Below are 27,477 nucleotides of genomic sequence, written 5' to 3' on the forward strand. Positions count from 1 at the left end.
CTACATTTTTGTCTCTGCATCTCTCTCCCAAGAGTTTAGTGGGGCAGGCATCTACAGGTCACACAAACCGAAATACTTTTCCGACTACTCCACCTGATAGGGAATCCAAAAGAATGAAGACCTTTGAGAAGAGAGTATTTTCTTCTACTAGTTGGATCCTAAGGTCTGTCAATATCAGTTGACGGCTGGGCCCGCTATTCCCTTGCTCTTTGGGAATCGGTGGTTGAAGTCCTCCCAGGTGTCCCAGAAGATCTCTGATTTATACTGACCCAAGCCATACAGGTTGTGATGTGGCCAAGTTCACAAATTATTGTGGCCCAGATGACACCAGTTCTATCCAGCAAGCTATTGGCACCAGTGTCACTTTTCATCACCACACCTTGATGCAGTGAACAGGTTTTTCAAGCGATGTATCGTCATCCTTCATGGAAATGTCCTTTTGAGGACAAAGCAGATTCCGCTCTGCAATGGTTCAAAGTGAGCATGATCACAGCATGTTCCCTGGGTTTGTCTGCCCCCTCACCATCCACATCAGCCCTACAATCCCTTTTGCAGGTGTGACAAAGGCACCCCATGCTGGCAGCCGCTTCAACAAGATGCCCAGCTCTTTTATGGCCAGAGCCGGGGCAACCACTGACCCTGCAGTGAGTATCAACTAGCCAGTCATCCTGCAGCTGCACCCCACACCACCCCCAAAAAACACCCCATGGTCCAAACTGCCAAACCACTTTAGCATGCCCTTAATGGAGCACAGCCACTAAATTGGAGGCAGGATCCAAAGATTCTTGCCAAGTTGGCAGACCATAACATTGGAGAGTTGGGTCCTGCAGATTATGCAGAAGGGATACCCCTTACCCTTCATAGCTGCACCATTTCAGTTTCCACCAACCTCGGACTGACTGGCAGAGAACTATCTCTCCATCTTACAGCAGGAAGTACAAGCCCTTGGCGTTGGTGATAGCACACCCATGGAGGTCAGGGGTTACAGCCTTACCCTACATTGATGACAACCTTTTGAAGGCAGGCTTGCCCCAGACAGTCATCACCCTATGCCACACTATAGCAAGCATTCGCACATCACTGGGGTTCACTATCAGAAGCCCGAAATCACACCGGACTCCTCCTCAGACTCTCCCCTTCATCAGAGCGTTTTTGGACATGGTTCAGTTTCAAGCCTGTTAGACCTGACATTCTTAGAGTGGTCTCCACCCAAACCTTTTGCCTGCTTGCCTCCATTGTTTCTGGATTTTTGCTTTATTGGCCTTAGTACTCTGTGCACTTTACTGCTGCTGACCAGTGCTAAGATGCTATTGCTTACTCCCCAATCACCTTATTGGCCTATTTAATTTACTTGTAAGTCCCCTGTAGACTCATATACCTTATACCCAGGGCTTGTTAATTAAATGTTACCAGTGGGCCTGCAGCACTTATTACCCCACCCACTTAAATAGCACTTCAAAACATGTCCTAGGCCTGCCATTGCAGCCTGAAGGCAGTGTCCTACTTTCATGTCGACTTTGCATTTAAAACCCTCTGCCAAGCCTTAAACTCTACTTTTAGTACATATGTCACCCCTGAGGTAGGTTCTAGGGCATGTACTTTTAAGTTATACATGTCCTAGTAGTGAAAAACTCCCACATTTGTTTTTCACTACTGAGAGGCCTACCCCTCGCATAGGATAACATTGGGGATTCCTTATTACATTTAATAAGTTGTAATTCCTAAAGGAAAAGGCGGTAGATATCGTATTTGTGATAACTGTTAATTTCTAATGATAAACTCTCTTTAATGGTAAAGTCGAATTTATCATTACAAGTTTCAAAATGCCACTTTTAAAAAGTTGCCAGTTTCCTGCCCTTTGCCCTTTGTTCCTTAGGTCACATGACAGGATGTAAATGATAGTGAGACTTTGTGAATTCCCCCCAAGGCAGTCACACAATAGTGGGATTAGCAGAGCCTGAATGGCCTTTCCACTGGCAGGATGCGGGGGCAGAGCTGACCACAACAGCACTTGCACCTGAATCAGCTATGCTCTGCTACCACACAGTAAGCTTATCGGCCCTGTAGTGTTAGTGCAGCCTGCTAGGACCCAGGGCAGGGAGGCAGGAAACTACCCAAACCTCAAAAAACATTTGGAAACATCTCACACCTTCTTGGAGCGGGGCAACAAGGTATAAAAATAATGCTCTCAAACCCAATCCTCAGTTCACTACTGGACCTGTGGAAGGACTCGGAGAACTGACTGCTGCTGTGACCTTCTGTGCTTTCTACAAGTCTACTGCGGTACTTGGAAGGTTTGCCTGGAGCCTCCCTTGAGCCCTCAGAGGCCAGCCCTGCTGTTGAGCCCTGCATCTTCACCTGCACCCAGGACTTCCAGTTGAGACTCCAAGGGCTAGTTTGCTCGCCTCCTGTTTAGAGCCACAGATACATAACAGGATCCCACTATATTGAACCCATTCCTGGACCCAGTCTGAATGAGTCCTGAACCCCCAAGAGGTCTCCATCCACTCCTGGTGCTAAAGGTGCCCAGATGGCCATTTTCCAAAACTGAGGACGGAGTCAAAATTTGACCACAAAGTGCTTTGAGAACCAGGAGACCTGGACCAACCTGCTTGCCTATCAACCTACGGTGCATCACTGGTCAGATTGATTTGACGGCTTCTCCCGCTGTGTTTTTTCTCTGCAGCAGCAAATCTTTTTAAGAGGTCCTTCACCAAGTGGGTATCCGATGTCGTGGAAATGTCTTCAGCTACATCCTTCTGCTTCCTCCTGCTGGAGATTTTTGATTTCATTTCAATAACTAAGATTGAAAGTAAAAATCTTCATTGCGACTTTGCTCCACAGCTATTCGACAACGCTCCCTCCTAAGACACTCCTTCAGCCTTGCCCCACTGAACCGTCTCAGAGACCTTTTCTTCAAAACAAATTCTACGTCTAAATGTACGCACTGACCGGGCCCAATCCACTTCATGCTTCTGAACTGCGCTCCATCTCAGTCATCCTTAACCTTTGACTTTGGCCCAGTCTAGCGGGCCAGATGTCAGCAGTTGGGGCTTTTTGCTTTTAACCGTGGTCTCGAACCTTAACCTTTATAAATTCATAACTTTGGTTCTACTAATTGGATTGTGATGGCTTGGTGTCAAATAATGTATTAAAATGTACACGATTTTTCTAAATTGGTTTGGGATTTTTATTATGTACTCTTTTCACTTTATTACTGTTTGTGTGCTGCATAAATACTTTACACATTGCCTCTAAGTTAAGCCTGACTGCTTTTGTGCCAAGCTACCCAGGGTTAAGCACAGGTTAATTTTGTGACTTTTTGTCGTTCCAAGGTGTGCCTCACTCTGAGGCGCTTCCCACCTATGGTGGAATCTGGACTCACATATGCCCCCTTGTCCTCTCTTCTGCCCCAGGTTCTGCAGAAGATCGGTATCAGCCGGGCCCAAGTTATCCTAGTGGCCCCATATTGGGGACAGAGAGTATAGTGTCAAGCTGCTGGTGATGAGCATCTGTCCTCTGAGTTGGCTGCCCTTAAGTGAGGATCTGCTGTTGCTGCAACTGGGCAGGGTTCCACCCCTAAATCTTCGTATTCTCCACCTTTATGCTTGGAGATTGAGTGGTGAAAGCAGAAGACATTCAAACCTCTCCCAAAAGGTGGTTGATGTGATCTTGTACCTAGGTGTCCCTTGGCAAAAACTTTCATTAGGACAGATTTGTGCCTTGGTGCAGCAAATGGAAGATTGACCCCCTCCCGGCAGATTTATCATGTTGTGTTGTTTCTTGTCTAGCAAGGTTTTGCTCTAGGCACAGTTATAGGGTATCTTTCGATCATTTTACAATTGCCAGGCCAGCCGTCATTATTCAAGTCACCTGTTTTCTTTTTTTAAAGATTCTTAGCATCTCTTTTCTCCCTCTGCCTTGCTCCTGCGCCACATATTTGATGTGCACTCTCTTTGAGCCACTTTATGGCTGCCTTTGTGGCTTCTCCCCCTCAGGACAGTGTTTCTTGTCACTATAAAATTGGCGAAGCGGGTAGGTGAGCTTGGAGCTCTCTTTGTCAACTCACCATATACACCTCCTTTCTAGACAAACTGGTTCTGCGGACATGAGCATCCTTCTTCCCGAGAGTGGTGACCCTGTTCCATGTCAGTCAAAAGATCACCTGGCAGTGTTCTTTGCTGCGCCACACCCTTCTGAGGAGGAGGAGGAGGAGGAGGAGGATGTGGGACTCCATCACATGAGTCCCAAAAGAACACTGGGCTTTTACATAAGTCATGCCAGAGAACATTGGGTGGACATTCAGCTCTTTGTGGGGTTCAGTGGAGTAAATAAAAACAGGGCCATGCCAAAAAGGACCAACTCCTCTTGGATGTGCTATGCATTGGCCAAAAAGCAGCCTCCGGAAGGGCTGCATACTCATTCCATCAGAGCGGAAGCCGCTACCACTGCATTCAAAGTTCCTGTCTTAGACATCTACTAGGCAGCTACGTGGGCACCAGTCCATATCTTCACAAAGCATTCACAGCCACATTCACCGGGTGGGGCAATTCGCCACCTTGGTCCTACAGGACATTCTGGCTTCAGTCTGTCTACAGACCCGCCTCCAATTAATTATTGCTTTGGTATCTCTTCAGAAGATGAGGATTTTACATTTAGGTGTTAGAAATGAGCTTTCTGGTTGGCTAGGGCATGCACTTAAGCCAGGCAGAATGCACTCACTCTAGTCAGGGCAAGGGTGTTACACGTCCACGATAAGTCCTGCTCACCCCCATGGTAGCTTAGCACGAGCAGTAAGGCCTTACCCGGAAGCAATGTGTAAAGCGTTTGCACAGTGCACACAACACACGTGTTGCAAAAAATACACCACAAAGGAAACATTGCCCCAAGTTATGTAAAAATAAACATAATTAGACCAAACATAAAATGTCAGTAATATCCTGCTACTCAAGCAGTTCAGAATGTTACATAATACTGTTACTCCGCAAAAATTAGCAGTAGTCGCATATAACACAAAGGTTACTCATTATTCTGCAGCATAAGCAGAAGTCAGGAAAACATTACTAAGGACCAATATACTTGTCATAGAACTATCAGAAATGCCCATACCAGGAACATTAAAAAACTATATGGCAAGTCATAGAGAGATTATGGTAAACACCAGCCAGATGCTTAGGTGAGGGTAAAACCTGCTACTTGATAAACCCTCGTATCAACAACAGAAAAATCCTGGCATAAACAGTATTACCCCCTTACTTAACTTATACCAGGGCGGTAACACCAGCCCCTCAAGTGTGTGCTGGAGCTTCTCTGCTCCTTTAGGGGCGCTGGTGGGGGACCTCCGGTGATGTTCTCCTTCTGTCTGAGGGCAAACGTGGCACAATACGCAGACGGTCCCGGCGGCATGTGAAACCTTGGATGAGGCTTCCCTCCTGGCCGCACAACTTGGTACTTCAGTGGGGGCCCAAAAGAGTAGCAGGGGACCTCCGTTGAGATCTCCCCTACTCCCAATCCCACAGAGAGCAGGACGCTCGCAGACGTATCCTGGAAGCTGTAGAGCGACTCCTGGTCCTCCTTTGTCTTGTCATGGAGCCGCGTTGGTGCTGCACCCAAGTAGGTGCCTGCTTGTGCCCCGGGTGCACTCTTGAAAGCACCCTAGTCTCCCAGGGGCACAATTGATTCAGGAATCCCCCTGTCCCCGTCTTCCCATGCCCCGGTGCCACTTGGCGAAGCACGTTTTGGACACGCTGATGCATCCTGGGTTGCGATGATGATTTCTCCCTCGGGAGACATGGAAGAGCGCTTGCTAAGTGCAGAACGCTACTCCATGTGCTCCAACGAGTAGAGAAACCACTCCTCATGCGCTGTCAATAAAATTAAGCGATTTTCACACGCTGAATCAATAAAAGGACGTGCTCCTCACACGCTGAAATGCAGAACAGATTAATGAAGTGGAGCTCTCCTCACGTGCTGAACTCCACTACAGGAATATTCAAATAGAGCACTTTCCTTGCACTGGGAATCAAGTAGGTGCAGGGGTCGGGGGCGACAGCACCCAGCCCCTGGGGACACAACAAGATGGAGCACAGGGTGGTAGGGCCCAGTAGCAGGCCAGCAGAAGATGGATGGATGCAGGCAGTTGGCAGATACTCCTAGTGACCCAGGAGGTCACAGGTCAGCACAGCAGCAGCTGTCCAAGGCAGTTCCCGGTGAGTCCCTCCAGCAGCATTCTGTGTCCAGTTCCAAATATGTTTCAGTTCCAAAGTGTCTCCAAATTGTGGGGAAAATCCCCTGTACTTATACTCAGTTTTGCTGTGTGGTAACGAAGAAGGGGAGAGGAGGTTCCAACCAGTTACAACTAGTTCTGGTAGTGCCCCCTCTCTCCTCAAGCACAGGCTCCAAACATCAGTTGGGGATAAACAACCCTTTTGGGTGAGGCCAGGGCACAGCCTTTACAGATGCATGTGTGTGCCCCGCCTCCCCCTTCTCCCAGCCCAGGAAGACTATTCAAAATGCAGATGCACCCCTGCGACACCTCCACCCTCCCTGTGTACAGGCTGTCTGAAAAGTATGCACAAAGCCCAGCTGTCACTCTGCCCAGACGTGGATTGGAGTCAAGCTGCAAAACACCAGTCTCATAGGCACAGAGAAATGCTCACTTTCTAGAAGTGGAATTTCTGTAATGATAATAAAAAATCCACCCACACCAGTAAGCAGCATTTCTCATTACCATTACAACCATACCAAACGTGCCTACGCTACCCCTCATAAATCAGACAATACCCCCCTAGACATAAGGCAGGGCCTTTCCAATGCAAACCTATGAGAAGGCTGCACTCACAGCAGTGAGAAACCAAATAGTCTGTTTGTCACTACAAGGACAGGCCACGTTACTAGACACATGTCCTGCCTTATACATACATAGCACCCTGCCCATAGGGCTAGTTAGGGCATATCTTAGGGGTGACTTACATGTAGTAAAAGGGGAGTTATGGGCCTGAAAAGTGGATTTAGATGACAGGTCCCTGTGGCAGCAAACTGCACACACAGGTCCTGCGCTAGCAGGCCTGAGACATGTTTGAAAGGCTACTTCAGTGGGTGGCGCAAGCAGCCCTGCAGGCCCACTAGTAGCATTTAATTTACAGGCCATGGGTATAGAGATACCACAGTACAACTGACTTACAGGTAAATTGAATGTGCCAATCCGGTATTATCCAATCATACCAAGTTTACCAGGGAGAGCACATGCACTTTAGCACTGATTAGCAGTGATAAAGTGCCCAGAGTCATAACGTCAGCCAAAAAGGGTCAGAAAAATTAGAAGGCAAAAAGTTTGGGGAATGACCCTGTAGAAAGGCTAACATTAGGCTTTATCAGAACAACGTTACTTAACTTAGGTAACGCTCTTTTTGGTAGAGACTGTAGCCGCAGACTGTCACCTTTTCCCTCTTCTGTGAAAAGATCCCACTTCTAGACATCTTCACACTGGTCACAACCAATTAGCTGTTTGGGGCTCTGTATCTAGAGGCGCAAACAATTTTGAAAGCAACCGATAGTGCAGAAGTGATACCTAGCTAGCCTTTGCACAGTGTTTCAGGAGTGCACCAACATCAGTGTTGAGCTGCATGACACCACCTGTCGGTATGCAGAGATACTGCTGAAAAAGTTTCTGGATTTAGTCTAATGACTAGGTAATATTAAAAAGTTGAGGAATCTGCGATTAGAGAGCCTCTGCCAGAAACATGATTACTGAAGGTAAGTAACTTGTTCTTTCCTAAAAATTTCAAATGCCATTGTCTGTTATTTTGTCTTCCAAATTTTAAAATGTTATCTTTAGTGTTTTTTTTTTTGTTGTTTTTTTTAAATGTGCCCTCTTCAGTGTTACTGGATTTTATTGTGTAACTATCCACCCGTAATGAATAGACTCTCAAGATGGCTTCCATTTACGGTAACACAACGTAGATGCTGCAGATTCAAGACTTGTGAAATGTTTTTTTTTATTATTGATAGTGAGTTTTGCTATGAGCCATGCCTATTATGGTAACACTAATTTCTGTATAATTCTGCAGCACATGTCAACCGAAGAAAATCATCAGATCATGATGAGAGTAATCCGGAGGATCCCAAAGCATCTTTGTTGACAGTTCGTATACAACAAAGTTTTACAGCTTGCTTTTGTTGCGTTTATTAGTGCTTCTGTGTTCTTTTCTCTATCTGCTGTAGGCATGTATTGCAATATCTTACAGCTTAAATTGTCATGTTGTACTTAAGTAAAATGTTTAAGAAATGCTGAAACTCTTGGATCTGACAGAGACATCTAGCCGCAGATTCCTTACTTTAAAATGATCCCCAGACGTGAGACTGGATCTGGATTTTTTTTTACCCCCAGCACATCTGCTTGTCGAAAGAGGGTGTTGCGCGACTCCATACCGATGTCATCCACCAGATGAGATGTTGATGAAGTCCATATAACCTCCTCTCTGACACAGTTCCTTCTTTTCCATGCTTGAAACACGGATCTAGTAACGGTTTATCAGGACGTTTTCGCCTACTTCATCGGAACAGAGTGCTTTTTTCTGTCTGCCTTTAGGGTTCAAACGCTGTGGGTCCTGTGGATGACAAATTCAGGCTATGGATCCCCACTCTATTTGTATGTGATGCCTGGGTGAACACCATGACTCCATAGAGTGAGACTCATGTTGTCACCTTTGGCCGAAGGTGCTGTGGAGCTTCGTATGTAGTTTCTGATGGCGTAGGTGTCAGAGCTTGCCCCGGCTTCCTGTTGAGTACGGTCTCCTTCTTGTACCAAGGTCTGTTCACTGGCCTGTTCCAGGAGTCGTTCTTGTGGACGTCACTCTCCATAGACTTTATGCGGTAAGTCACAATGCAAGTGGCCGAAGCCGTGGCATCTCCCGACTTTACAGCGTATGGCCTCCCACCACTCAGTCGAGGAGTCAAAGCCTGAGTCGACCCCGCATTTCCCTCTCATTCCTGGGGCGAGACTGTCCCAGATGTAGGAAACTGGCCTGGTGTGTGGTGAGCACCTATGCTGTTACCACTTTATCCCAGGTCCAGTTATCCCCTATTAGTGAGGTGTAGTCAGTGCCTAGGAAGCCAGGCTCTCTAGAGGTAGCTGTAGGTGAGCAGCCGAGACTTATCTGGGAAACATGCAAAGATTATACAATACCACTTATTGTAACACAGCACTTGAACACATGAAAGAACCACACAGTGTTACAAAAATAGAGATACTTTATTCTAGTAACACAAATACTAAAATACTGTATGGGCAGTACTCTACTAGCACGCAAGTAAACACACTATTGCATACTCCTTAGTCATCAGGAATGGGCATATAAAGCAATAGAAAACAGTGAAATGTCAGTAAACAATCGAGACCCTAGGGGGAGACCAAACCTTATCCTGAATAATTGGAATGCGAAAGTTAGATCTTCACCCAGATAAGTGGAATCTGGAGAGGAGAGGTGGAGGAACTACAAACCTTAAAAGGTAAGTACCGGAGTGCCCCCTCAGCGACCATGAGAGAAGAGGTAAGTGCCTATTTTTTTCCCAAAACCACAGGTAAACTTAGCAAAAGGACTGGGCAAGACCCATGCAAAACTGGGAGAAACAGAAGATGTATCCTGACAGAAGAAGACCTGCAAATGAAGGGGAACAAGTTCAGTTCCAGTTGGAGTGTCCGGTTGGGGCAGGAGCCACTGCCCATCCTTTTGGAGGTACAGGACCAGGTCGACGTTGGAGACCTGGAGTCGGTTATACAGCATAGGATCAGAGGAAGAGTTCCCGAAGTGATGCAGTCAATTTCCCACGCCGGAAGAAGAGTTTCAGTCCGTCAGTGGTGTGGAAAAGGCTCAAACCAGTCTTGGCAAAGGCAAGAGTTGCAGAGCTGCTGGGGACCAGGAAGGTTCGAGGGGACTCAACCCAAGGAGAAGAGTCCCAAGTGACCCTCAGCATTGAGGAGAGCCAGAAGTCTAGGATGCAGACCCCACAGGCAGCAGGCACTGGAGTCGCAGTGAGGCCCACTCAGCACACCTGGAAAGGAATCCAACATCGCCAAAGCAGCAGGCAGGAGACTAATCATTGCAGAGAAGGGTACTGGAGGCCAGGGCTACACAGAGCCTGAAGATCCCCTGGAAGAAGAGCCAACAATCCTTGGTAGCTGCAAGAGTCGCGGTGCACAGTGGTACTGTCCTGCAAGGAGAGGCAAAGACTCGCCACCTCCACAGTTTTCACAGCTGGTAGAGGGGACTGAGGGGACCACTCCAGACCACCACCTGTGTTGCAGGATCCACGCGGAGTTGCAGGAGAGAGGATCCACCCAGCCGGTCGTCAATGCAGTTGGTGCCTGCGGAGATTCCTTCTTGCTTCTTGGTGCAGACTGAAGACTTGCCACTCCCAGAGGATGTAAAACCAGGGAAAAGTTGCAGTTGCTAGAAGGAAATGGAGAAACAATTTTGGAGAGCGAAGAGGTAGCTGGAGCTGCAGATTGTAGGTTCATGTGAAGTTGCGGTTCCAGTGGCCAGAAGTCGAAGTAAACATTGCAGAGGAGTCCTGCTGGAATCTTGCACATCGAATCTGAGGACCCACCCAAGAGGGAGACCCTTAATAGCTCTAAAAAGGGGATTGGTCACCTTGCAGGGTGACAACCTATCAGGAGGGGGCTGTGATGTCACCTGCCTGACCTGGCCACTCAGATGCACCCAGAGACCTCTGCCCATCCTGGATTGAAGATGGCAGAATCAGGTGGCCACCTGGAGAAGCTCTGGGAAGCAACCCTGGGGTGGTGATGGACAGGGGAGTGATAACTCCCCTTCCCATTGTCCAGTTTGATACGAGAGCTGGCGCTTGGGGGTTCCTTTAACTGGTGCAAACTGGTTTATGCAAGGAGGGCACCAAATGTGCCCTTAAAGCCACGTAACACCTATTTGCAAAAGGAGAGGGTTTTGCCTTCCTCCCGCAAAGGAAATCCTTTGTTCTGCCTTCCTGGGCTTGAGCTGTTGAAGCAGCAGGAGGGCAGATACCTGTTGGGCTGCCCGGGAAAACCCTGCAAACTGGTAGGTTCAAAGCTGGGGGTCGTCTAAGGAGCCCCCAGAGTGCATAGAATCATACAACCAATACTGGCAACAGTATTGAGGTATTATTCCGACTTGTTTGATACCAAACATGCCTAGGGTCGGAGTTAACATTATGTAGCTGGACATAGTTAGTGACATATGTCCAGTACACGGGTAAAATGGATTCCCTGCACTTAAAAAATCCAGGAAAATGGAGCTGGAGTTCGTGGGGCACCTCTGCTCATGAAGAGGGGGACCTTCACACACAGGTACTTGTACCCTGCCCTTTGGGCTAGGAGGGACTGCCATAGGGGTGACTTATAGTGAATTGGTGCTCTGACCTGTAGTGAAAGGGTGCATGCATCTTTTCACGCAGGCTGCAATGGCAAAGCCTTCAGACACATTTTGCATGGGCTTCCATGGGTGGCCTAATACATGCTGCAGCCCATGAGGAACCCCTGGTGACCGATGCCCTTGGTACAATATACTCTGGACTTGCATGTAGGCACCAGTATGCCAATTGTGGGTAGGGTAAAGTCAATAACAACAAAATTTAGAGGGAGAGAGCACATTCTGGTTAGCAGGATCCCAGTGAACACAGTTAAAACACACTGACAGCAGGCAAAAAGTGGGGGCAACCATGCCAAAAAGTGTGTACTTTCCTACACCAGATGCGTGAATATTATGATTCTCTTTATGCTATCTTTGGAAATTCTTCTTCCCTGGGAGCACCTTTGGGCCCCAAGGAGGTGAACAGTGCCTTTACTGTGTAACGTCGGCAGTTTCGCCCTTGGCTTCAGTTAAGTCTTCTGCTTCTGTTGTCGAAGCTGTTAGGGTGCCTGGGCACAACCTTTTGGTGTTCCAAACTTCGGCGTCACACCACTCTCTCCATCCAGTGTCAAGACATCGCCTTTTCAGCACTGGTCCTCCTCTGGTACGGTTCCATTCATGCCGGTTATCTCGAACACCCTCCTCTGCTTTCTGGAAAGTCCCCTCATATTGCTCCTTCTGAGAAACATGGTTTTGGAGATGCTGGGGAAGAGTTGGGGTGTCTACCACCCATTTTTCACGCTGCTCAGCCTCCTACAGAGGACAGCTGGATGATAGACCTAGGTGTGGCTAGTGGCTTGTACTCTTCCCCCAGTCTTGGTCCTCCTTCCGCCCCCTGGCCTCACTATGGAGGAGAGTTCCTCTCTGGCTGACACACTGAGGTGGGTTGCTGTGATTTTGGATCTGACACTTCCCTCCGTGGAATTGACTACTGAACATTGTGGAACTCAGTGGCACACATCTTGCCATTGTTTCCGGCTGACAACCAGGAAAGTCTTACCCCTTTGATCTGAGATGGGTAGCAGGCAGCTAAAACATTCGCTATGGTATGGATTTCACCGACTCTGTGGGTTGGGTTATGGCCTCTTCAGTGACACCATCTTGCCATGCCTTGCTATGCACTTCTGGATTTTTGATTGACATGCCTTTTGATGGCACCCATTTCAATAATACAAAGACTTCAAAAAAAAAAAAAATGCATATCTGTTGCGACAAACCTTTCAACTATTAACAGGGTGCCATCAAAAGGCACCTAGGCTGACTTTGTCCTCAAGCGTTTTCGCTACAGTGATTTAGCTCTATTCAGCTCTACCCTCTGCCTTCCCAGTTCCTCATATGCTGGCTAGGAGGGGAGATATTTGTTTTTGATTTTTCTCATAGATGAATCATACTTTTGCAGTGCCCGTGAAATTTTTCCTTTCCTACGCCTGATCCACTTAATGGTGGTACCCAGTGGGGGTGTTACTTCCTTCTGCAGGTGTTATTCTTTCTTATACTGTCACTGACAGGATATCGTTTTTTTTTTTTTTTTTGGTGGCAGACCCGTCGGGAAATTAGGTAAATTAGGAGAAGTGCCCAGTTCATGCCAGACCACCCCTAGGGTGGACAAGCTGAAGTGGACACTACTTTTTAAATTCCTCCATCTTGCATGGAAGGAATTAGGCCAATAGGGTTATGGCTATACCCACTCCCCAAAGGAAGTGGTTGTAGGAATGGTGTAGTCACCCTAAAGATGAGTAGCCCATTGGCTACCACCACCTGGCACTCCATGTAACACCCCTAAATTCAGTATTTAAGTGGCACTCTTAAACTCCGGAATTTGATTCCTGTCTACCTAAGAAGAGCCGGACACATGAAGTCTCACTAGCAGAGAAGACTGAAGACATCCACTGACTTGGCCCCAGCCCTACCGGCCTGTCTGAGGCCTTCAAAAAACCTGCAGCCCAGAAACCTCCAAAGCTTTGTGAGGACTGTCTGCCTTAAATAAAGAACAAAAACTCCAGTGGACAGCAGACCTGTCCAAAAGAAACCATCTCTAAAGAAGAAGGCTGCCTGACGAACCTCAAAACCGTCACCTGGAACCACCTCTGCACCTGACAACCCCGGCGGGAGTCCAAGAGGCCCACCAGTCGATTGAAGTATCTTCAGTGCTTCTGACCAAGAGTCAACCGTGGGCTGACCCCTACTGTATTCTCCAATGACCCCTGCAGCCTAAATCCGAGAACTACCCCTAACCGCTACCTGCCTGGTAAGCTGTGTCTGACTCCCAAAGACACTCCTGCACCTGGAGCCCCTGGCCCTGTGGGAGCTGAACCGTTGGTGTCCCTACTGCCCCTGGGATCTCAGCTCACCTGGGCAGCTGTGGGTTGATCTCGCTCGCCCTCCTGACCAGAGCCTGCCGTCCGTTTCTGAAAGTCATCTCCTCCTTTAAAAGGGCACTCCGCGCTGTTTGGCACAGGCCACCTGCCCACCCCCATGCCGCTGAGGGTGTAAGTTTGGTGCTGCCTTGTGGCCTCCCTTGTACTTACCTCAACTCCAGGAGATCGATCCCTAACCCTGCTTTACTCACCTGTAAGCAGTGTTTCGGGGTACCCTGTGTCTCCATTGGAGAGCACTGGGCACCCAATGCTGTGTTGGCACTCTGCATTCTGCCACCGTGCCGCTGAGGGTTTAAGATTGTTGCTCCCTTGTGCCCCCCTGGTGCTTGCCCTAACCCTTGGAGTTCGACCTCTGACACTGCTTTTACTTACCTGGAAGCAGGGCCTCACCATCCCCCCCCAGTCTCCCTTGATAAACATTGGGCACTGACTCCGACTTTGACCTCTGCACCCAGCCACCCCCATGCCGCTGTGGATGCACTCTTGATGCCAGCCTGATCCTTGCCCGGTGCTGGTCTAAAACTCTAAAGACTGGAGTTGTAAGTTGTGTACTTACTTGTGAAACTGCATTCTTGTTTTCCTCCTGTAGGTTAACATTGAAGACTCTGAGAACTGCACTGTCGATTTATGAAACAGCAAAGTATTTTTCATTTAAAAACTGCTCACCTTATAACAAAGTTCTTTGGTTCAAAGCATATATAAAAGCAACTGTTATTTTTCTAAATTTGTCTCAGATTTATTCTTTCAGCGTATGTCTCATTTATTGCCTCTGAGAGTACAACAAATGTTTAACACAACTCCTTGATAAGCCTAACTGCTCACCCACACTACCAGAAAAAGAGCTCTAGACCTATTTATTCTGCCTCTGCAAATCTTTGGGGATCCACAGGCCTCTCTGCGCAGTGTACTTCATTTTAGTGCACTATATAGAGAGCCAGCGTCCTGCACTCAGTATATTATTTACCTTCAGATAAGAGAGTTTGTTTAAAATAGTCCCTTTTAATAATCATGGTTATTATGTACAAATGTATCTTATATTTCTATGTGTGGTATTTTTGTGACCTTATGCTTCATTTATGGGCATTCACCAAAAGAGTGATGTTCCATTAATGGGATTATACAGCGCTGAGGGTGTCTCTCTCATAATTTCTTCTTGTATTTTCAAACAAGGTAGATTTTGGCCTACATTAATAGTTTATGTGGGTTCTACCTTTACCCCTGATACTTACATTAAGTTAAGTAACAGATGACTTTACTTATGATCAATAGTAAAACTTCTCTACTTTTGCTAGGTTTAGTATATGATAAATAAGAAAGTTATCATTTTATGAGCTTCAAGGTATTATATGTTTTGGTCTTTAAAGTTTTGTCTTAGTAGCCATTTCAGGTTAGTGGGCTAGTCTACGTCTTAGTGTAGACACTTGTTGGTTTCTACATGTTTTTGAGCATTACTCTTTAATTTTTCTGGGATTATGTCATGCTATCATAGGTCTCTATTGAGACGTAGTTTCCCTGTAGATTCCATTCACCCTGTAGTTCAGAGTCAAGTTGATGGAAAAAACAAAGAGACTGGTTGTCCTCAGCCATATACTCTGTCTATGCCAGAGGGGTCTTGATATGAATAGCTCCAGGTATCCACTTCAAGTACTGTTATTGTAAGGCAGAAGGGTGTGAAAGGACACGTTAATATTTAAAGATTGGTAGGTCGCTGGTAGATATACCCTATAAATACATATGCCTCAAACATAGATGATAGAATCTTTTCTTGACACTACTGGAAAAAGAGGGACACCATACCTGGACATGCTAATGATCCAGGCTGAATATGTCCATTTCCTATTACATGGCGGTATAGAAAGACACCCCTTCCCCACAAATAACATACAAAACCTGGGGATGGTAGCTACATTGACAGAGACCATTACAAGGATAGCTTGTCTAGACTTCCGGAATTGTTGTGGCTGCTAGATAGGAAGTACTTCGGCCATTTGATATCACAAAACACATATAGTAAACTGGATTCTACACTAGTATCACAAGGTCTCAGATAGAGAAACCGAAAAGTCCAATACTTGAACTGGTTCCTCTCTGATTACTTCCCCCCTGCTGGATGAATAGAAGAAGGGAAGGGTTAACACCAGAGGCCTCACATGGCGAATGAATTCCAGAGATCCTCAAAGATAAAGGCTTTTGATGGACATACACACAACGATAAGCAAATATCAGATAGAGACTTCTAGTTGCAGATTCCTTACCTTTCAATTTCCCCAGGCATCAGACTGTATCCAGAGAATTTTTCTTTGAGCAGTACCCCTGTGTGCCGATAAGTGGCGTTGGTCAACTCCGTGGGTGTCGTTGGTGTCCTGGTTGCCGTGATGACGTCGTGGTTGTACATAGGCGCCACCCTGACACACTAACGTCAGTTCTTTTCTTTCCGCGCCACCCTGCGCACAGATCTGGAGAAAAGCTACACCAGTCATTTTATGACTAACTGGCACATTTTGTCGAATTTGTTTTTTACGAGTTTCTATCCATCAATGGATGTCCCGTAAAACCGGATTTAAGCCCTGCGACTCCTGTCACCACATGATGTCAGTGATGGATCCACACCTCATGTGCCTCTGGTGTTTGAAGCGTGACCATGACCTGAAGTCATGCTCCGAGTGTCTGGCCCTGATCACAAAAGCTTTCAGTGAGCGGTCCCTGAAGCTCATGGCGGCCCAACACTCGACTCCGTGTCATTCCCAGTCCCGTTTGAGAGGAAGTTCAGGAGACCGGTCTCGAAGTCACCACCATTCTTCTTCGTCCAAGTCATCTGGACAAGAAGAAGAAGTGGAAACGTTCTTTGACTTCGCCCCGTCGCTCCCACGACAACACGCGGGAAGAGCGCCGACACTTTAGGCCTCCATCTTGAGAGCCTCAGTCTGGGTCCACTCCTCACCTCCCTGAATTTCCGGGAGCCGGAGCGACCCCTACCCAGCTAAAGGAGATCTATGAGGCCATGCGCCTCATATTTTGGCAGCCTGACCCATCCTCGGCACCTTCGGGTTCAAGGTCTGCGACTTCGGTCCCGACTCCGGAGGGCACCTCATGATCCGCTTCTGGCTCTGTCTCGACACTGGTCGTGCCAATGCGACCTTCCCCAGCGTCGGGTCAGACGTCGACACCCCGGCGGCAGTTTGGCCCTCGATTGACGTCGACCCTATACTTATTCCCGACGACCCAGAGCCGGAACGACGCTGCTCGACGCCGATTCCATTTTCCATGGGCTCTCTTGTGCCCAGGGTTGATCCTGAACCCTATTTCTATGAGTATGGATACGGGGATAGTGTAGAGTGGGCGCTGGACCCTTTAGAAGACTAGCAACCTGAATTGGACTGGGTACAGGATTTGGGTGGACATCTCCCCCGACACTGGATACGGAGGCTGGAGTGTCCTATTTTATGGTGGTGAGAAGTGCGGCTGAGGTTTTGGACCTCAAGCTTCCTTCTGTGGAGGTCAGGCCGAACCTCCTGACCGAAGTGCTTCAGCCTGGGGCCTCCAACTCTGAACCCCTTCTTCCCTTCAGCAAAGCACTTACGGACATCCTACTGGGGACCTGGTCCAAACCCAGCACAGGGGCTCCTGTGAATAGGACGATTGTCCACTGCATCGACCTGCGCCAAATGACCCAAATTTCCTTATCCAACACCCTACGCCTGAGAGCCTTGTAATCCACGCTGCTTCCTACTCTGGCACATTCCCTACCGCTCCCCCAGACAGGGAATCAAAAAGACTTGACAACTTAGGGAAGAAGATGTTTTCTTCTGCCAGTCTAGTTCTGCGGTCCGTGAACACTGCATGCCTTTTGGGCCGCTATTCCCATACTCTGTGGGACACGGTCACGCAAGTGCTGCCCCAAATTCTGGAAGAGGCCAGGAATGTTCTCTCCCAAGCCATGACAGATCGGAGAGACGCAGCAAAGTTCATCATCCATTGTGGACTGGATACGACCGACACACTAGGCAGATCTCTTGCATCGACAATGGCACTGAGACGCCATGCCTGGTTGAGGACATCTGGCTTTTCAGGGGATGTCCAGCAATCTTTGATGGACATGCCCTTTGATGGCACTCGTCTCTTCGGAGACAAGGTGTTAATCAAGGAGTCAGCAGGCTGCCCAGTCCACCCCCGCTCCCTCCTCTGCCTCAAAACCTTCCTAATCTGTTGGGACATCCGGGACCAGTTGGCAGCAGAATTCGCCATCATCTGCCCCACTGGGAATCCATTACTACAGACAGGTGGGTTCTACAGATCGTCCTAAGGGGCTACTCCTTCCCCTTCGAGACTTCTCCTCCTGCCATGCCACCATCATTCAATCATCTGTCTGAGGATCATTTGCCACTTCTCTGCAAGGAAGTCAAGACTCTCTTGGCCAAGTGAGCCATAGAGAGGGGCCCTGTGCCAGTTGCTATTCCTGCTACTTTCTGGTGCCCACAAATGACAATGGTCTTCACCCTATCCTAGACCTCCAGTCCCTCAATCTCTTCCTCAAGAAGAAGTTCAAGATGTTAACCCTGGCTCAGGTTCTTTCTACCCTGGAGACTGGATGGTTGCTTTGGACTTGCAGGATGCCTTTTTCCGTATTCCCCCCCCCCCCGCCGGCCCACAGATCTTACCTACGATTGGTGGTAGGTCACGAGTACTTTCAGTTCACCGTGCTCCCCTTTGGCCTTACCAGTGCCCCTCGGGTGTTCACGAAAGTGATGGTAGTGATTGCAGCTCATCTGGGCAGTTTAGGGGTCCCAATCTTCCCCTACCTAGACGACTGGCTGTTGAAGGCAGACACACCCCAGAAAGTTGTCTCCCACCTCCAGACTACGGCAAACCTCCTGCATTTGCTGGGGTTCACTATCAACGTGCCGAAGTCACACCCTCTCAGACGCTCCCTTTCATCAGAACTGTTCTGGACATAGTGCAGTTTCGGGTTTATCCTCCCGAAAAGCGAGTCCAGGATATTCGGGCTATGATACCGGTGTTTCAGCCTCTGTCCTGGATTTCGGTGAGACTGACTCTGAGGCTGCTGGGCCTCATGGCCTCCTGCATCCTGCTGGTCCAACATGCCAGGTGGCATACGCGGGCTCTGCAGTGGAATCTGAAGTTTCAGTGGGCGCAGCATCAGGGGAATCTCTCTGACATGGTTCAGATGTCGTAGGGAACTGCAGTGGTGGTTGTCAAATCTAGATTGGGTCAATGGCAGATCTCTCTTCCTTCCCCAACCATATCTCACAGTAGAGACGGATGCATCACTCCTTGGATGGGGTGGCCACATGGGAGAGGCAGAGATCAGAGGCCTCTAGTCTCCGGCGGAGTCCAGGCTCCACATCAACCTTTTGGAGCTTCAGGCGATCTGACTTGCATTGAAAGCATTCCTTCCCTCTTCAGGCGATCTGACTTGCATTGAAAGCATTCCTTCCCTCTCTCAAAGGGAAAGTGGTGCAGGTGTTCACCGACAACACCACCACCATGTGGTATTGCAACAAGCAGGGTGGAGTGGGGTCGTGGACCCTTTGTCAAGGGCATTTCCCTGTTGGTTCAACATCTGGTGGGCTCTCTGAACGCCAGAGCAGACGAACTCAGCCGTCGATGTGTAGTCGATCACAAATGGCGTCTCGATCCGGAGGTGGCGCAAGGTCTCTTTCATCAGTGGGGAAAGCCTTTGTTAGATCTGTTCGCCTACGCAGAGAACGCGCAATGTCAGCTGGTTCACGTGTTGGAGTTTCCAAGGCAGCACTCGCTCGGCGACGCTTTTCATCACAAGTGGAACTCAGGCCTCCTGTACGCCTTCCCGTCAATACTACTTTTGCCCTGAGCTCTAAAGAAGATCAGGCAAGACCAGACCCAAGTAATCTTGGTAGCTCCGGACTGGCCACGAAGAGTCTGGTATCCAGAGATCTTGAGCATGGCCATCGATCCTCCGATCAGACTGCCCCTTCGGGAGGATCTTCTGTTGCAGCAGGAGGGGACAGTTATCTACCCAAACCTGTCCAGTCTCCGTCCCCGCCCCCTTGCGTGGAAATTGAGCAGCAACAGTGTACGGCTTTTGACCTTCCACCCTAAGTCTGTAATGCCATCTTGGCAGCAGGCATCCCTCCATCAAAATGGTATACACCTGTCGCTGGAAGAAATTTGTGGCATGGTGTATCAACAGATCTGTTGATCCCCTCTCTGCACCTCTCTTAGAGGTTCTCCTCTTTATTCTCTCTCTTGCCCAGCAGGGCTCTACTCTGGACACCCTCAAGGGATATTTGTCTGCCATCTCTGCCTTCTTAAGGCTACCAGACCAAGCTTCTCTTTTCAAATTTCCTATTGTTGGGAGGTTTCTTAACGGCCTCACTCATATGTTTCCTCCCATCCCGTTCATCGTGCCCCAGTAGGATTTGAACTTGGTTCCTCATGTGCGCCAACTCATGTGCGCCAACTGTCCTTTATGGCTTTTAACCCTTAAAACAGCTTTCTTGATTGCCATCACCTCTGCTCGCAGAGTAAGTGAGCTTCAGGCTCTTTCTTTGAAGCCACCATTCTTAGCAGTGCATCCTGACAAAGTGGTGCTTCATATCAGGGCTTCCTTTCCTCCCAAGTGGTAACCCCTTTTCACGTAGGCCAATTTATCACCTTGCCTACTTTTTACATACCCCCACATCCCTCTCATGAGGAGAAGAGACTCCACCGTCTGGACCCAAAAAGAGCGTTGGCGTTCTACCTAGATCGTACCAAAGATTTCCGGGTGGATGATCAACTCTTTGTGGGATATGTGGGTGCGAAGAAAGGGAAGGCGGTTCAGAAGAGGACCATCTCACAATGGGTAGTCCTCTGCATGAAGATGTGCTACACTTTGGCGAAAAAGCAGCCCCCTGAGGTTTTGTGCGCTCATTCTACCAGAGCAACTGCTGCTACCACTTCGTTAGCATGCGGAGTTCCAGTCTTGTCAGGCCGCAACGTGGGTGTCTTTACATACGTTCACCAAGCACTTTTGCCTAGACAGTCAAGTCCGCAGGGATGGCTATTTTGAATGTTCGGTCCTGCAGGATTTTTTGGTGTGATCTTCGTTCGCAGACCACCACTGGGGATGGTATTGCTCGGGTATCTATTCAAAGGTGAGGAATCTGCAACTAGAAGTCTCTTTCCGATGTACAAGTTACTTACCTTCGGTAACAATGTATCTGGAAGAGACATATTCTAGTTGCAGATTCCTTACCGACCTGCCCATCCTCCCCACACTGCGAACTGATTTCTAGGGACAGGTACTTCCCTCTAAGGGCCATAGTTTTGGCACACCATTCTCTTTGTTCTTCATGGCTCTGTGCTACTGGCGTGGTAAGTTGTGAAAAGAAACTGACGTCAGCGCGCCGGGGTAGTGCCTATATACAACTGTGACATCATCACGGCGACCACGGTGCCCGCAGAGTTGACCAACGCCACCTAACTGCACGCAAGGGTACTGCTCGAAGAAACATTCTCTGGATCCAAAGGTAAGGAATCTGGAACTAGAATATGTCTCTACCAGCTAGATCATTACCGAAGGTAAGTAACTTGTACATTTAGAGCACAATTGAGAATAGACCAGTGCTAGATCCAGTGAGTGTGTGGCCATGAAAGTGGCCCTGATGGATGAATGCCTGAATAAAACATGGCATAAGACACCAGTTACAAGGTAACCTTGCTACTCAAGAAGGAATAGCTATGCTACAAAGACAAAAAATAATGCATCCAGAAGACAAGGGAGAACTACTTGGACAAAAAAATAGGGAAAATGGAGGCCATCTTGGAGAAGTCAACTCTTAAGGAATACATAAAGAGGCTCCACAGGTTCGAGGATAATTCAGGAAAAGTGGTTACTGAAAAGAGAGCAACCCACTCTCCTCCACCAATCAGATAGGCCTATGGCTATTTCAAATCAACATTAATTGATACTTTACACAATAATTTATGCACAACCTTATGAAAAATTGCATTCCAAACTCTGAGAATCCCAGAGGGCCCTTCCTGGCTGAGATCCAGCTTCCCAAGCTGCCTGGGAGACAGGTGACAGAACTGGAACTTTATCTCCAGAAAGGGAAACTGGTAGAGGAATCTGTGAAATGCTGCACAGGAAATCCTTGGGGAGGGACAGATTTTCGGTGGTCTTCTACCACTCTTTTGTGCAACAGTTTTCAGAAAAACTCCTAAAGGTATGTAGGGCCAGGTGTACAACCTTTTTCAGCATTTGCAAACAGAGATTAAAGCCATTTGCAACTGCTAAATTGTCCTCTGCCATGTACAAACCCTATTTTGCGAGTCTGTAACCTATTACAGACTTGCAAAATATGATTTGCAAGTTGCTATTAGGAAGGAGCATGCCAAGGGGGAGTCCCTTCCTAATAGGGAGTCGCAGCGGGATGTATGATTGTTTTGTAGCTGGAATGCAGTCACAAAACAATCACAGTTTACTGCCTACTTCAAGTAGGTTGTAAGCCAGCTGCAAACAGGAAGGTGTCCCCGGGGGGCCCCTTCCCCTTTGTGAATGGTAGCGAAAATATTTTTTAAGAGCAGGCAGTGGTCCCACATTTCATTTTTATTTTTTAAATGCAGCCTGTTTTCCTTTTAAGTGAAACAGGTTACATTAACTGCTTTATTTAAAAAGCAGTCACAGACTTGTTGGACTGCAGCCCCTCGTAGGGCCACCATCCCTGTGAGTGCTGGCCATTCCCAATGGGTCACAAATTGTGACCTGCGTCATGAATATTAAAAAGGCAGGTCCCTTGCGACCCATGTAGGAATCGCAAACCGTGTCTGTGACACTATTGTACATCAACTTTTGCAATTTGCAAATTGAGTTGCTAAAGATCGCAACTTGAGAGACGCAAAAGCTGACGTTTGTACATCTAGCCCATAGTGAGATTAAGTGAGATGGAATTCTTTCACTCACATTGAAAGTTATGATATTGAAACCAGATAGTGACCCACAAGATCCTACGTTTTATAGGCTTTTATCAGTGTTACAGACTCAAACATACTTGCTTAATGTTATTGGCTCCCTTCTATACAAAGATCAATGTGGCCTCAGTCTTGGACATAGAAGACTCTGCATCCCACAGCTTCATTGGAAGAAGAGTGCATATTGGTGGTGTTAGATATATACGCAATCTTCCTTAACCAGGCTAGGCTTACAGAATGACAATTCTGAAGGGCCTATGCTTTCCCTTAAATTGTTTGGGTTGGATGCTCCTACTTTGTACTAAACCTGCTGCTTGAATCAAATCAGGCAGCCTAATTTCAATGAAATGGAAGGGGGTTTAGGGCACTAAACAATGAAGCCCTCTTTTTTGCCCTTGTGATGGAGTCCCTAGCAATAAAAACTTAAAGTGGTATTGCAGGAGTGGGGATCATTATGTGGGACACCAGCCACATGTCTGTCAAAGTATGCTGTGGATGATACACTTGTTTACCTTGGTAGACCCAGAGAGTCAATTACTCTCTTCCTCCAAAAATTGGGCAGGTTTGCTTTGAGTTCTGTACTGTGGGCCAGTTGGGTCAAGGCTACAGTATTTCCCCTGGGAGGCGTGGCAAGAATATAGGCAGATGATTGTCCATACCCGGAGTTACAATGGGAGGCAGAAAAATTCAGATACTTGGGAGTATAGATGGCACACACTGCTGAGAAGCAGTACGCATACAGTATGGGGGAGAGTGCTAGGTGAATTGAAACAATCAGTGGAATTCTGGAACAATTTCACTGGCGTCCGGTGACCCTCAACATTGGAGGGTCATCGAGCCGAGTGCCAGTTCAGTAGCAGGCACAGTAAAAAATCACAATGCCTTTAGGCTAACAGTACAAAGCTCTTAATTATGGTTTGTTGTTATAATGGGCCATGACTGGGAGCTCTGGAATAAAGGCTGACAGCAATGTGAGTTTCTCCCAGTGCCTGTCAGTGGGCCAAATGGAAAAAAACAAAAATGTACTTATCCATGTTCTTCGCCTTGCATTCAGCTCGACGGAGCCTCAGCCAGCTCCCCTCTCCAAATTCTGATGCTGCAAATGAGCAGCATTAGATTGGCTGGAGCAGGCTGCCTTGACGTTCATGCTATCTAAGACAGTTAGGTGGAGAGGTTTACACTGCGCAGGTGAGGCTGGCCGGCTGAAGACAGCCAACTAAACTGACATGTGCAGTATAAACTGTTGGAGTGAGCATCACCAGTCAGCAGCAATGCCCACCTTCAAACACTGCTCTGGAGTGAATAATAAAATGGTAATTCATTTTATTACCATTTTTTTTTCATGTTTGCTGCACTGGCAGCGGGGGGCAATGCTCCTCTGCCCTAATTCAGGGGTGGGGGTTACTGAACACTTTGCCCCTCTTCATAATGGTAAGTATTGCAGTTGCTAAAATGATACTCCTCCCACGATGCATGCATATATTACATGTGCCACATTTAATGCCAGACATTTAAAGTGCTTGACAGGCTCATGGGACCTCTGGTCTGGGCTGGAATGAGAAGCAGAGTGAGGTTAGGCACACTGAAATCGGATTGGGCGAAAGGAGATCTAGGATTGTCCAACATGGACACTTTACTATAGAACCACAAAGATCAAGCATCCCGCAAGATGTTATGTCAAGAGAGACACTTGGGAGCAAGTGTTACTGAATGGTTCATTGGAAGGCAAGGCTCTAACTGAAATGCTTTTGGGATGAGGAGCCCTACTAATCTGTTGCTCAGATGTTGAACTGCAGACCAGAAACCGAGTAAAAATAATCCTTTGGCCCCATGCGCTCAGACCTTAGAACTCTAATCTCTAAAAAGATGTGACTTGAGAGTGACTTGTTGGCTCAGAGCATTCCCCTACTGTTGCGTTGCCCCACCACAAGCTTAATCGGAAGAAGATCGGAGGTTGGAGGCCTTTTTGTGGGTCTAACTCCGATGTGGTCCAGGGGCTAGAACAGATTCCCCAAAACGAAGGTGATGATGAAGAGGATGAGAATTTACTCCACCTTGTTACATTGATGCTGGCCCCTCACTCATCCTCCAGAATGTCACTGGTTTGGATACTTCAACTGAATCTGAATTGTAGTTACCCTTGGTTTCTCCATCCCTGGAAGAGAGTGCATCCTTTGCAGTGGTTTATGGAGGGCCATAGAGATTTTAAATTTACTGATGCCCACGGTGGAGATGAGGGGGCTGACTACAGACTAAACTTTTGCGACATGAAGCATCAACTACTGAGCCCTTATTGCCATTATTCAAACCCTGACAGTTGCTCTTACAGCTACCTGTTCTAACATTGTTCAGGTTAAACATTTCTCTGCACCACTGTGAGCCACCCTATTGCTCGGCAGCACAGGCCTGCTCCTGGGAGGCTGTCCATTCGGATGCAACATTTAACTCTGAGGAGTTTTGTTGTTCAGGTTTCGGTGAGCAAGGTGAACCCTAATACTTTATCTACTGCTCCTTTAGATGGGGAGTCCAGAAGTATTGGCACCTTAGGGGTATGTAAAATATTTTTTACTTCTATTACTTTGGCCCTGCGGTCATTGAAATGACTCTTGGGCCGTCATGTGCTCTGGAAAAGGCGAGAGACATCTCGCCCACTCTCCTTGTGGTGGTCAGGTCTTCATTTACTCAATTCATACATGACAGCCAGGATGTAGGTAAATACATTCTTAGGGTTGGTCTGAACATCATGAACTGTGTTGGCGGCATCATCAGCACGAACATACTTATCCAATGACAAGCTTTGATTCATTTTGCTGGATTTTCCAAAGACAGTGGAGGCCATTTGATAGAGCCATTCTGTTCGGAATGAAGGCATATCTAACTTTGGAGTGATTTAAGGACAGCCAGCGTACTCCCATGGGACACTTTTGCTTGCTAGTTTCACCAACAACACCAGAGGTTCCAGGGGTGCTCCAGGGGACATGCCCACTGACAGAGGCAGTCCTCATAGCCTGCTTATTTAGCCATTTTGTGACTGCAAAAGTAGAGGGGTAGCAGAGGTCATGGACACCTGCAGATGCAGCAGTCTGACTCTTCCCCACCCACTGCAGACTGCTCTGTTCTGTTTTAGGTTCCTCTCAAATGGTCATATGAAACTATTACCTGCAGCATTTGATTTTGCCTCTCTAGCAGATGTGCAGTTTTTTTAACTTGGGGGTTTGTTAGGTTGTTAAACATGTGGCAAGACAGTAGTGAGGCATGCTTCCGCCCTAACTAGAAAAGTCCAGACACTGCTTACCAAGGTTTGTGATTGAAGTGATGTCAGAGGAGGCAAAGCATACACAGGAAGTTACTCCTTGTATTTCCTGGTCCCCAAGAAGCACAGTGGCCTGAGACTGATCCTATATATCCGGGTTCTGCATCTTCCCCAGGCGGGATAAGTTCAAAATGCTAATGTTGACACAGGCTCTGGCAACTGTGGGTCCTGTATATTGGATGGTATCCTTGAACTTGATATTCATGTCCAGATCAGTTAGTCCTCCAGGTGTTTTCTCTTGTTTGTCATGTGGTTGGAATACTTTCTGTTCACCATCAAGTCTTTGAGTCTTTTTGAGTCCCAACTGGTGTTCACGAAAATGATTTTGGTGGTTGCAGCTCATTTTTACAGGTCAAGAATGCATGTACTCTTGTACCTTGCCAACTAGCCACTAAAGGCGGGCTTGCCTCAGTTGGTCTCAGACCACTGGGAAGCGATAGCTTTGTTGCTGTCTTGGGGGTTCTCCATCAACAATTTGAAATTCCATGTTTGGTTTGTGCAGTGGATTCCCTTTATAGGGGTCAACTTGGACACAGGGACTTTGAAAGTCTTCCAACATCAATGAGTATGAGACAATTTTGGCAGTGATCCTTATGTTTCAGGCTTGTTCTTTAGTTCATTCCCAGATGGTTCAGAGATTACTCTGCCCTAGGTTCATGTATACTTGTGGTGCCTGATTCCCATTGGCGCATGCCGGCTCTGTTGTGGAACCTTCACCTTCAGAAGGTCCAACACTGGGGGTGCCTCACAGACTGCATCTGTATATCGGAAGAGACAGCCCAGGACCGTCCATGGTAGATAGTGGATGCCAACCTGACATGTAGACCATTTTCAGCTTGCCCCATTGAGAGCTCACCTAATTGATGAACGTGTTGTCTCCAGGTTAGGCGGAAGGGTACCACCTGGATGTGGTGAAAATCTGCAGTCTTCGATGGAGCAGTATCACCATAAAAACCTTCACCCTCTGACCTTCACAGCCTTCTGCCTTTCACCAGAGGAAGGTCAGTCCAGGTTGTAATACACAATAGAACTGCCATGTCGTATTGCAATAAGCAGGGCAGTTGGGGGTTGACTAAATGTCAGGGGAGGGATCATATTCCCAGTTGCAAGTGGTATCTACTGCGGGAAGTAGCTTATGGCAACAGCACTCAGTGGGAGATGCCCTTATTAGAGGTTTTCTCTACCTCCAATAAAGTTCAGTGTACGACCGTTTGTGTCCTGGAGTTTTTTTCTTGCAGCTCTGTGGAAGATGCATTCCACCTTTGTGGGACTCCTGCGTTCCTAGTGCATTCTAGTCTCTCCTGCTGCTACCGCTGGTCCTGCAGAAGGTCAGGAAGAATTGGTCCCAGCTCATTTTGAAAGCTCTGCACTGGACCTGACAAGTTTAGTATCCCAACCTGTTGGATATTAGCATCTACCCTCTACT

General features: G+C 47.6%; 1 protein-coding gene across 1 annotated transcript in view; it reads left to right on the forward strand.

The window, feature by feature from the left end:
• The window catches only part of TRPM7 (transient receptor potential cation channel subfamily M member 7), a 1,269,618-nt gene that overhangs the window by 1,000,910 nt on the left and 241,231 nt on the right, over window positions 1-27,477 (forward strand). The window contains exon 29 of the mRNA XM_069222535.1: window positions 8,070-8,143. Within this exon, the coding sequence (XP_069078636.1) occupies window positions 8,070-8,143 (74 nt within the window). The remainder of the gene's footprint in view (window positions 1-8,069; window positions 8,144-27,477) is intronic.

The sequence above is a fragment of the Pleurodeles waltl genome, chromosome 3_1 (assembly GCF_031143425.1).
Source record: "Pleurodeles waltl isolate 20211129_DDA chromosome 3_1, aPleWal1.hap1.20221129, whole genome shotgun sequence".
Lineage (NCBI taxonomy): Eukaryota > Metazoa > Chordata > Amphibia > Caudata > Salamandridae > Pleurodeles > Pleurodeles waltl.